At 46.5% G+C, this 12,629-nt stretch overlaps 1 protein-coding gene across 1 annotated transcript; it reads right to left on the minus strand.

Annotated features, from left to right (window-relative positions):
* Window positions 1-8,342: 8,342 nt before the first annotated feature.
* Window positions 8,343-9,149, minus strand: LOC138368163 (NADH-ubiquinone oxidoreductase chain 5-like). The gene has a single exon (XM_069330502.1). It carries the CDS (start codon window positions 9,147-9,149, stop codon window positions 8,343-8,345), a length of 807 nt encoding a protein of 268 aa, XP_069186603.1.
* Window positions 9,150-12,629: the final 3,480 nt, after the last annotated feature.

Below are 12,629 nucleotides of genomic sequence, written 5' to 3' on the forward strand. Positions count from 1 at the left end.
TTGTAAACTGTTTAATAAATGTAACCAAAGCCGTCAAAGATTGAGGAAAGATGTACACGTTCCTAAGTGTTTGCGTAAGTTCTTTCATGAATTTGGCCCCTGTACATCTTTTCCCAATCTTTGGCAGCTTTGTTTCCAATTATTAAACAGTTAATGAGCTCCGAAGCACCAGGAGGCTGTTTATAACAATAACAACAGTTGAATGGCAAGTTTTCATGCTTGTAAACTGTTTAATAAATGTAACCAAAGCCGTCAAAGATTGAGGAAAGATGTTCACGTTCGTAAGTGCTTGCGTAAGTGCTTTCGTGAATCTGGCAACTTGAATCGAGTTAAAAAGTCTAAAATAGGATTGGTTGTGACTTTTTGGTTCGTGGTAGATCACATACTTCCTCCTCCTCAGTCTTTCCCGTCTCTTCTACCCTCCTCTCACCTCTCCTCTCCCCTCTTCTCAAAGCTTTCCTTCTCCTCTCTTACCTTTCTCCTCCTCTCATCCTTCCCTCTCTCCCCCTTATCTTACCCTGTCCTTCCCTCACTTTTAGTTCTTTTTCCCTCAGTTTCCCCCCTACTCTCACCCTTCTATCTTCTCCCTTAATTCTCCCTTCCACTTTCTATTCCATATTCTCCTCCTTTTCTCTTATCTTTCAGTTCCTCCTCAATTATTTCCTCTCATCATTCAATTGATGGAAATTAAAGGGAAATTTAAACAGGAAAGGAAAATTAAGGAAATTAAGGAAAGGAAATTTAAGGAAATTAAACAGCAATTGTGATACATATATTTCCCTTTGGGGAATTATCTGTCAAAATCCAACGTACTATAATATAATGGGTTGATTCCCCTACCACCAATGCCTCCCCAATCTTTGCCCCTTACCCTTTCCCTCACCCTACCCATCACCCCTCCTCTCCCCTCTTCCCCCTTACCTCAGAAAATATATTAAGATTTTATTTTATTAACACATTCAACCCATTCTCGCACTTTCTTACAGTCAATATTGACTTATTAAATACGTGCATATGTGACATACTAAACATACTAGTTTACCTTGAAAAGCTTCATAGAAAACACCGACCTTACCTAACCTTCTTAGTATGTTAAGATAAGCATCTTATTGCTTCGTAATTACAATTATTACTTAACCTATTATAGGTATAGGTTAAGTTGACACATTAGGTACATCTGCATTTGTGCAGCTACCCTAGACTATATGAAGGGGAGTAGTGTCAAAAAGCTAGCTACGTGATGCTAAAAAATCACCCATCACACAGGATGGTTAGTCATACAGAGGCATGTGATAGGCAGTCTGCACTGGTAGATTCTGGGAGCATTATGAGGATATCATCAACACAGAGTAAGATAGCAGTGATAGTGAGTCCCCATCTCGCAGGATGGTTAGTCATACAGAGCCATATGTTCAGTAGCCTGCACTGGCAAATTTTTTGGGTGCACTGTGAGGACATCTTCAAGAACACGAGAGTGAATAAAGTAATTACAGAGCTCCAGGTACCTCATGCCAACTGGTCTGAAAGGTCTAATAACTGGGCATTTTGGGAATTGCACAGGTAAACTTACACTCTATGGACATCTCACTCACGATTTCATCCCAATTCATTTCACAATTAAAATTACTTGAGGTTGTTGGACACATTGAATTTCTTAAATTATTTAAGTTAGGCCTACCTCAAGATGCCTATGTTCGTCCTGTACCCCACACCAGTTCCCCTACAAATTTTGAGAGGCTAGCCCCAAGCGTCTGGCGTCCAAATTTAAACAGACATATTCTCTTATAGTACTGATACATACTATACAATATATACAAGATACACAACAGACAGCCCAGGACAGAGACCTTCGTCCCTCTATTGTTAACATACATATATGGACAGGACAGAACAGAACCTTTGATCACTCTACTTAAAACGTTTTCCCACTCGGATTATAATCTATTGAAACTATATACCTTTCTTTTCTATTAAATAACCCCGTACACTCCAGATCATAATATTCCTTTATTCCATGCGTCTCTAACTTGCTAATAAGTGTTTCATGAAGCATAGTATTGAAGATTGTGTTGAAGTCAAGATACAGAATGTCTCAATGATTCCTTGCTTGAAATATACTAGATCAGAACGAAGTGAATTTGTTAAACACGAGACGCCCTTCTATAACAGCATACAGAGAGGCCTATATTTATCTATATTTCTTTTCAATATGAAAAGGAATGGCTTTCTGAAGTGACTTCCACTACCCATAGTAACCCCCTCCACCACCCACACTAACTCCCCTCCACCACCCACACTAACTCCCCACCACCACCCACACTAACTCCCCTCCACCACCCACACTAACTCCCCTCCACCACCCACACTAACTCCCCTCCACCACCCACACTAACTCCCCACCACCACCCACAGTAACCCTCCCACCACCCACAGTAACGCCCCACCACCCACAGTAACGCCCCACCACCCACAGTAACGCCCCACCACCCACAGTAACGCCCCACCACCCACAGTAACGCCCCACCACCCACAGTAACGCCCCACCACCCACAGTAACTCCCCACCACCACCCACAGTAACGCCCCACCACCCACAGTAACTCCCCACCACCACCCACAGTAACTCCCACCACCCACAGTAACGCCCCACCACCCACAGTAACTCCCACCACCTGCTGCCACACCAATTTCTGGCCTTCGACACAAGCCTCGCCGCCAGAAACCTTTCACTCGCCAAACCTTCCTATTTTTTCATTTCAATCCTTTTTCTTTGTCAACTTTCATGACTGAACGTCCACTACCAGAAGAACTCTATGTTACACCAGCCGCCGAACTCCCTCCCTCCCTCTCTGTCTGTCTCTGTCTCTCTGTCTGTCTCTCTGTCTGTCTGTCTCTTTCTCTGTCTCTCTCTCAAGCCGCACTTTGTCTCTTCCCACCCCTCTCTCTCTCTCTTTTTTTCTCTCTCTCCCTCTCTCTCTCTCTCCCTCTCTCTTTTTCTCTCTCCCTCCTTCTTTCTCTCTCCCCCCCTCTCTCTCTCTCTCCCCCTCTCTCCACCCCTAGTGGAGAGCTACAAGCCAAGATAAGCGAGAAGAAAAGAATTTGGTGAAACACATTAGTCTGGCCCTCATAAGTAGACAAAACAGTGCTAACCCACAATATAAAAGCCAGGTCTTATGGGTGGAAATCCCATCAGATCAGAAAGTTTTAAGAGACCATAACACCGAAGCACAGTTTAGCACGTTCTTCACTCGAAGCGAACAAACCCAAGCAACCCACCTAACCCGTCGAGGCAAGAGTCATAGAAAACGTCAGGATTAGGGATCGATATACAACTCTACTAATGCGCGGTATTATTGTTCGGATTGGCTGATTAAGCGATTAGACGGATTGGTTTAGATCGCGCTTGGAAGAAGCCTCAACTCCCAGATAAGATAGTAGATACTCCCAATCAGTAGATATTCCCAATCAGTAGACACTTTTAATTAGTAGATACTCGCAATCAGCAGGCACTCCCCAAATCAGCAGACACTCCCCCCAACCAGCAGACACTCCCCCCAACCAGCAGACACTCCCCCAACCAGCAGACACTCCCCCAACCAGCAGACACTCCCCCAACCAGCAGACACTCCCCCAACCAGCAGACACTCCCCCAACCAGCAGACACTACCCCCAACCAGCAGACACTCCCCCCAACCAGCAGACACTCCCCCCAACCAGCAGACACTCCCCCCAACCAGCAGACACTCCCCCCAACCAGCAGACACTCCCCCCAACCAGCAGACACTCCCCCCAACCAGCAGACACTCCCCCAACCAGCAGACACTCCCCCAACCAGCAGACACTCCCCCAACCAGCAGACACTCCCCCAACCAGCACACACTCCCCCCAACCAGCAGACACTCCCCCCAACCAGCAGACACTCCCCCCAACCAGCAGACACTCCCCCAACCAGCAGACACTCCCCCAACCAGCAGACACTCCCCCAACCAGCAGACACTCCCCCAACCAGCAGACACTCCCCCCAACCAGCAGACACTCCCCCCAACCAGCAGACACTCCCCCAACCAGCAGACACTCCCCCAACCAGCAGACACTCCCCCCAACCAGCAGACACTCCCCCCAACCAGCAGACACTCCCCCCAACCAGCAGACACTCCCCCCAACCAGCAGACACTCCCCCCAACCAGCAGACACTCCCCAAACCAGCAGACACTCCCCCAACCAGCAGACACTCCCCCAACCAGCAGACACTCCCCCAACCAGCAGACACTCCCCCCAACCAGCAGACACTCCCCCAACCAGCAGACACTCCCCCAACCAGCAGACACTCCCCCCAACCAGCAGACACTCCCCCAACCAGCAGACACTCCCCCAACCAGCAGACACTCCCCCAACCAGCAGACACTCCCCCAACCAGCAGACACTCCCCCAACCAGCAGACACTCCCCCAACCAGCAGACACTCCCCCAACCAGCAGACACTCCCCCAACCAGCAGACACTCCCCCAACCAGCAGACACTCCCCCAACCAGCAGACACTCCCCCCAACCAGCAGACACTCCCCCAACCAGCAGACACTCCCCCAATCAGCAGACACTCCCCCAACCAGCAGACACTCCCCCAATCAGCAGACACTCCCCCAATCAGCAGACACTCCCCCAACCAGCAGACACTCCCCCAATCAGCAGACACTCCCCAATCATTTTGCATGTTGATGAGAGTCGATCCTCTCCTACGATTAAGAATCATTCAGAATGCAAGATATGATATCAATAAAGTAGCAACTTTATTGATATCATAAACTTCATTGCAACATCAACATTGGGAAGTACTTCAGCCAACAGTGCTTAAGAGCACTGGAATAAACTTGGTTATCTTGAGGTTATTTCGGGGCTTTAGTGTCCCCGCGGCCCGGTCCTCGACCAGGCCTCCACCCCCAGGAAGCAGCCCGTGAGAGCTAACACCCAGGTACCTATTTTACTGCTAGGTAACAGGGGCATAGGGTGAAAGAAACTCTGCCCATTGTTTCTCGCCGGCGACTGGGATCGAACCCAGGACCACAGGATCACAAGTCCCCGCGTGCTGTCCGCTCGGCCGACCGGCTCCCCAAACTGTATTCCTGTTTTTGCTAATAATTCAAACTTTTCCTAGAAATTAAATTCAAATTTTCCTAGTAAATTCAAATGACTTTTCCTAGAGGTTGTAATAATAGGCTTACCTTTCCTAATTGGTGTAGTTTGCCTGTAGTTCCTAGTGCTGTTGCTGGCCTACAGGTCGTAGGAGTTTTGATAGGCCTACTGTTCATATTGTAGGTGTACTGTTTATAGATTGTATAGGCCTATTGTTCACGGAAATTATAAAATACTCATCTCACAGGATGGTTTGTTATGGAAGAGGATGTGGTCAGTAGCCTGCACTTATGAACCTTGAGTGCATGCAACCTTGAGTGCATGCAACCTTGGGTGCATGCAACCTTGGGTGCATTCAACCTTGGGTGCATATCACCTTGAGTGCATATCACCTTGAGTGCATTCAACCTTGAGTGCATATCACCTTGAGTGCATTCAACCTTGAGTGCATATCACCTTGAGTGCATTCAACCTTGAGTGCATTCAACCTTGAGAGCATTCAACCTTGAGTGCATTCAACCTGTCCTATTTAGATAGTACCTATTGTGACTATCGCCAATAGTCACGAATTCGTACGTCCTTAGCTTGTAAATAGTAGTATACTGACTAATAAGGAATTATTTTTTAAATAAATGAAACTAAAAAAAAAAAAAATATTCCTAGGTTTAGTATAGTACACATATGTACTATATTAGGGATCGTAGATCGTGTACTAGGCCTAGTGAGGTCTGGTTAGGTTAGTTTGTCAAAGCAACACAGTAAAAATTAGTTTTCCGGTTTGTCTAACTCAAGAGTTCAGATTCTTACGTTTTAATTTCGATGTACGTGGGTATATGTACCCACGTACATATACGTGTATATGTACTCTATTTATATGTATATATGTACGTGTATATGGGCCTCATCGTTACTATAAGTACTGCCAAAACGGCTGGGTTGGTGACCCACACACTCTCTCTCACACACACACACACACACACACACACACACACACACACACACACACACACCTTACTTGGCGGTAAATGTGGCAATATATATGAACTCAATTCCCCACTATCACCACCACACACTCAGGAGACAACAGTGGTCCAACGATCCCTTCCCCCAATGTTACGTCACGCACGCACGTGAATACACACACACACACGCACGCAAGGAATCACCAGCGCACCCTAACACGCACGCAACGCCACTGTCTCCCAATCTCTTCTTCCTCCCCCCATCTCCTTATAGCAAGGCGTTGGAAGAAATCACCCCAAACGTATTTTCCAATATTAAAACCCGTCTGGAAGATTGCTTACCTGGTGATCAACTCGCCTGTTGATGCCCTCCTCCCCTGAGGATCCTGGAGTGGGGGGGGGAAGGTGTGCCCAACGTACACCTGGGCACCTTTACAGTGCCAGGGAGGCATATGGTGCCATTATTTACCTGGTTGCAAACGGCTCGTTTTAAGAGACTGTGGCGCTCTGTGTGCCATACATACCTGTAACATAGAAATAAGATGAGTTAGCTATGTTGCTTTAAGGAACACTAAAGAGTAGGTAAGTGGGTTATTTATATATATATATATATATATATATATATATATATATTATATACACACACGCATGCAGAGAAAGGGAGTCCTGTGCAAAGATAAGTACCCCATTTAGTGTGTGTGTGTGTGTGTGTGTGTGTGTGTGTGTGTGTGTGTGTGTGTGTATGTGTGTGTGTGTGTGTGTGTGTGTGTGTGTGTGTGTGTGTGTGTGTGTGTTCATTTGTAGCGTGGCCTTGTTTACTGGGCGGTCGTTCATAACGAGACCGCGGTAATATCTGGTTCATCTTTGTGCACCACATGTTGTACCATGACTGCTTTCAACACACACACACACACACACACACACACACACACACACACACACGTTGCCTCGCCTGTAATCAACTAAGAGAGTATTGAAAGGGTGGAATTGCATATTCCTGGGGGGGTACGGATGATATTTGGTTAGCTGACTGGGCAGAGTTAGCTACTTGGTTGGTTGGTTGGTTGGCTGGTTGACTGGTTGACTGAGAAGCTGGTTGGCTGTTCCATATTTTGTAAGATGGTTGTCTTACTGCCTGACTGCCTGCTGTTTTACTTGGCAAACTGGCAGTTTGGGGACTTAATTTGTTGCCTGATTATCTATCTGGTAAGTTGGTTGACACACAATTATATTATATAATATATATATATATATATATATATATATATATATATATATATATATATATATATATATATATATATAGCCACACACAGAGCCACACACACACACACAGAGCCACACACGCACACAGAGCCACACACACACACAGAGCCACACACACACACAGAGCCACACACACACACAGAGCCACACACACACACAGAGCCACACACACACACAGAGCCACACACACACACAGAGCCACACACACACACAGAGCCACACACACACACACACAGAGCCACACACACACACACACACAGAGCCACACACACACAGAGCCACACACACACACACACACACACAGAGCCACACACACAGAGCCACACACACACAGAGCCACACAGGGCAGACTTCAATACAACGACACCTGGAAAATTATTGTTTCATTCACCCAATTTAGCCTGCCGTTGACAGGATTCCCCGAACGGGAGCATCGAGGCTTCTCCTTCAAAACCTATCACTGTTGCACAAAAAAATGGCCTCCATGCACGTAGTTGAATATGCATATATGTGTCTCCTCTCACCTATTTGGGCCTGCAGGATCGAGCACTGACTCTTGGATCCCGCATTTTGAAGCAAGTTGTTTACAGCAATGACTATGGTCCTATTTCCATATTGTACTCACCTAGTTGTGCTTGCGGGGGTTGAGCTCTGGCTCTTTGGTCCCGCCTCTCAACCGTCAATCAACAGGTGTACAGGTTCCTGAGCCTATTGGGCTCTATCATATCTACACTTGAAACTGTGTATGGAGTCAGCCTCCACCACATTACTTCCTAATGCATTCCATTTGTCAACCACTCTGACACTAAAAAAGCTCACTTGTGTGATGGTGCGTATGTATATGTGATTGTGTGCGAAATATATATGTATGCAAGTATGCATGTGTAATATTATACACATGTATAATCATCTGTTGGTTATACTTTAAGAAAGTTATTAATATTACTATTAAGCAAATATTACTTTCACTTCTAATTGGCTATTCTTCTATTGCATGATCGCGTGATGGGACATAACTGCACACATATAGCCATATAATCGGCAGAATAACTGCACACATATAGCCATATAATCGGCAGAATAACTGCACACATATAGCCATATAATCGGCAGAATAACTGCACACATATAGCCATATAATCGGCAGAATAACTGCACACATATAGCCATATAATCGGCAGAATAACTGCACACATATAGCCATATAATCGGCAGAATAACTGCACACATATAGCCATATAATCGGCAGAATAACTGCACACATATAGCCATATAATCGATAGAGTAACTGCACACATATAGCCATATAATCGGCAGAATAACTGCACACATATAGCCATATAATCGGCAGAATAACTGCACACATATAGCCATATAATCGGCAGAATAACTGCACACATATATAGCCATATAATCGGCAGAGTAACTGCACACATATAGCCATATAATCGGCAGAATAACTGCACACATATAGCCATATAATCGGCAGAATAACTGCACACATATATAGCCATATAATCGGCAGAGTAACTGCACACATATATAGCCATATAATCGGCAGAGTAACTGCACACATATATCCATATAATCGACAGAATAACTGCACACATATATAGCCATATAATCGGCAGAATAACTGCACACATATAGCCATATAATCGATAGAATAACTGCACACATATAGCCATATAATCGGCAGAATAACTGCACACATATAGCCATATAATCGGCAGAATAACTGCACACATATATAGCCATATAATCGGCAGAATAACTGCACACATATATAGCCATATAATCGGCAGAGTAACTGCACACATATAGCCATATAATCGACAGAATAACTGCACACATATATAGCCATATAATCGGCAGAGTAACTGCACATATATAGCCATATAATCGACAGAATAACTGCACACATATATAGCCATATAATCGGCAGAATAACTGCACATATATAGCCATATAATCGACAGAAAACACCCAACAAACAGACCCCAACACAAACACGCCCCAACACAAAGGAACCAGGAACCTGTACACCTGTTGATTGACGGTTGAGAGGCGGGACCAAAGAGCCAGAGCTCAACCCCCGCAAGCACAATTAGGTGAGTACAAACACCCCCACACACACTCACACAAACACACCCCAACACTCAAGAATCACATCCCATCACATCCCAGGAGATGGTCAGTAGTCAACATTAATGAATTCGCTTAAACTTCTGATCAAGAGGACGGGCTCCGTTAGTGCTTGTTTCAGCAGTGTTTACTATATAGCATAACGTAGTTTAAGGGCCCGGCGTTAGCGTGATTGGAGAGGCAACGAGCCTCGTTGTGTGGTTATCTGGAGATGATTTCGGGGTTTTAGTGTCCCCGCGGCCCGGTCCTCGACCAGGCCTCCACCCCCAGGAAGCAGCCCGTGACAGCTGACTAACACCCAGGTACCTATTTTACTGCGAGGTAACAGGGGCATAGGGTGAAAGAAACTCTGCCCATTGTTTCTCGCCGGCGCCCGCGATCGAACTCGGGACCACAGGATCATAAGTCCAGTGTGCTGTCCGCTCGGCCGACCGGTTCGCTATTACATGTTACAGCTTGATAACGCAGCTTCGTTAAGGGGAAACAAGCGATTCTGAACTTGAGATGGAGGAAAAATTCAAGAAATTCCTAAGTCTGGCGTGTATCTACGGGCTCACCATAGCCCGTGCTACTTGGAACCAGCGAATCTTTAACAACAACAACCTAACTCTGGACTCTATAGTGTCATGCGGAAGGGTTATTTCAGCTTATGTGGTGGCATGTAAAAAATATATTTTTTATACATGGAGTATGTCTCCACTTTGTGAGATCTGAGACTAATAGGGATCCTTGAGTCTCTTGAGACTATGGAGTTGCGCTCTGATTGTCAATCTCTCCAGGGCGCAAAGCCTGGGTAGGTAGATATGGAAAAGCTGTTACCCATGCAGCAGGTTGCAACCTCCCCTTGGAGTCCTAACTACCAGGACACCACCTCCTTTGGAGACCTAACTACCAGGACACCACCTCCTTTGGAGACCTAACTACCAGGACACCACCTCCCTTGGAGACCTAACTACCAGGACACCACCTCCCTTGGAGACCTAACTACCAGGACACCACCTCCCTTGGAGACCTAACTACCAGGACACCACCTCCCTTGGAGATCAAACTACCACCCCACCACCTCCCTTGGAGATCAAACTACCACCCCACCACCTCCCTTGGAGATCAAACTACCACCCCACCACCTCCCTTGGAGATCAAACTACCAGCCCACCACCTCCCTTGGAGATCAAACTACCAGCCCACCACCTCCCTTGGAGGCCTAACTACCAGCCCACCACCTCCCTTAGAGACTAACCAGCCCACCACCTCCCTTGGAGACTAACCAGCCCACCACCTCCCTTGGAGACTAACCAGCCCACCACCTCCCTTGGAGACTAACCAGCCCACCAAACACTTGGAGAACAATGACAGAAAATCTAGAGAGGAAAACCATTGCCTATGTAACAATGCCTAACTACAAGTAGCCCTATTTGCATATACAGGAGTATATTATATATCATATATTAACAGAGACGCTGTAATTCTCATCACGTCACCATATAATACACAGGGAAATACAGAATAATACAATGAACGCCAATGACTTAACACACAATTTTCAAAACTTGATATATACAAATAATATCTGTATTCTTGTATTCTCGCTTCATGCAGGTCGGCGTTCAATCCCCGACCGTCCAAGTGGTTGTGGCCACCATTCCTTCCCCCCCCCCTTCCCATCCCAAATCCTTATCCTGACCCCTTCCAAGTGCTATATAGTCATAATGGCTTGGCGCTTTCCCCTGAATGTTCCATTCCATTCCCCCTCCCCACCCCCCTCACCTTCTCTTGACCCTCCTTGAAGGGGTTCAAATTAAAAAGTTGAAAGTTGCAAGAGGTTGCAAGTCAAGAGAGAGAGAGAGAGAGAGAAGAGAGAAGAGAGAAGAGAGAAGAGAGGAGAGAGAGAAGAGAGAGGAGAGAGAGGAGAGAGAGAGAGAGAGAGAGAGAGAGAGAGAGAGAGAGAGAGAGAGAGAGAGAGAGAGAGAGAGAGAGAGAGAGAGAGAGAGAGAAGAGAGGAGAGAGAGAGAGAGAGAGAGAGAGAGAGAGAGAGAGAGAGAGAGAGAGAGAGAGAGAGAGAGAGAGAGAGAGAGAGAGAGAGAGAGAGAGAGAGACAGAGAGAGAGAGAGAGAGAGGCGTCTCTACTCCTGAGAGATCAGTCAGTAGGGTCGACCCTTCTCCCTATTTCCTAGTTTCGCCTCAACGGCTTGACGAAACGACTCGAATTTGTCCAGAAAATGGGAAAAGTTTCTGGGGGGACGAGACTTAGCACAGGAGCAACAGCGTCAACTTAGAGTTCCACGAAGCAACTTGAGAGAGAGGGTCACAGGAAGCACCACCGCCCTCAACTCAAGCCGTTCTTGGCAAGGAGAACGATGCTCAGGCGTTCCCTCTCTTGATATGGCGCACGTTCAGGGGGTTATCTTGAGGTTATCTTGAGTTGATTTCGGGGCTTTAGTGTCCCCGCGGCCCGGTCCTAGACCAGGCCTCCACCCCCAGGAAGCAGCCCGTGACAGCTGGCTAACTCCCAGGTACCTATTTACTGCTAGGTAACAGGGGCATTCAGGGTGAAAGAAACTTTGCCCATTTGTTTCTGCCTCGTGCGGGCTTTTGAGTGGGTTTCCTTTAGAATTTGTACCCCCATTTTGTGTGGAGCCACCTCCTCCCTTCTCCCTTGGAATGGGTGACTTTTCCATTTTCATCGGTAAAGGCTACTTTTTCACCTTTTCCTTCCCTCCTCACGTGGTATGAATTCCCTCTCTCCCCCCTTTCCACTTTTGTGGGTTACTTTCCCCCTTCCCTTTGCCGTTCTTTAGGTAAGGGGTAAACCTTTCCTAACAGCACGCTGGACTTGTGATCCTGTGGTCCTGGGTTCGATCCAAGGCGCCGGCGAGAAACAATAGGCAGAGTTTCTTTCAGCCTATACCCCTGTTACCTAGCAGTAAAATAGGTACCTGGGTGTTAGTCAGCTGTCATGGGCTGCTTCCTGGGGGTGGAGGCCTGGTCGAGGACCGGGCCGCGGGGACACTAAAGCCCCGAAATCACCACAAGATAACCACAAGAAGGCTTCATATTCCTAAAATTGGTCCTAAGAATACGCAATGATATCACAATGAGATAAAGAATGGGGGTGAGAAAATAATGTGG

This window comes from Procambarus clarkii, chromosome 3, assembly GCF_040958095.1.
Source record: "Procambarus clarkii isolate CNS0578487 chromosome 3, FALCON_Pclarkii_2.0, whole genome shotgun sequence".
Taxonomy (NCBI): Eukaryota; Metazoa; Arthropoda; class Malacostraca; order Decapoda; family Cambaridae; genus Procambarus; species Procambarus clarkii.

Coding starts and splice junctions, on each gene's coding strand:
- LOC138368163 (XM_069330502.1), bottom strand. CDS start 9,149: ATGGCTATATATGTGTGCAGTTATTCTGCCGATTATATGGCTATATAT.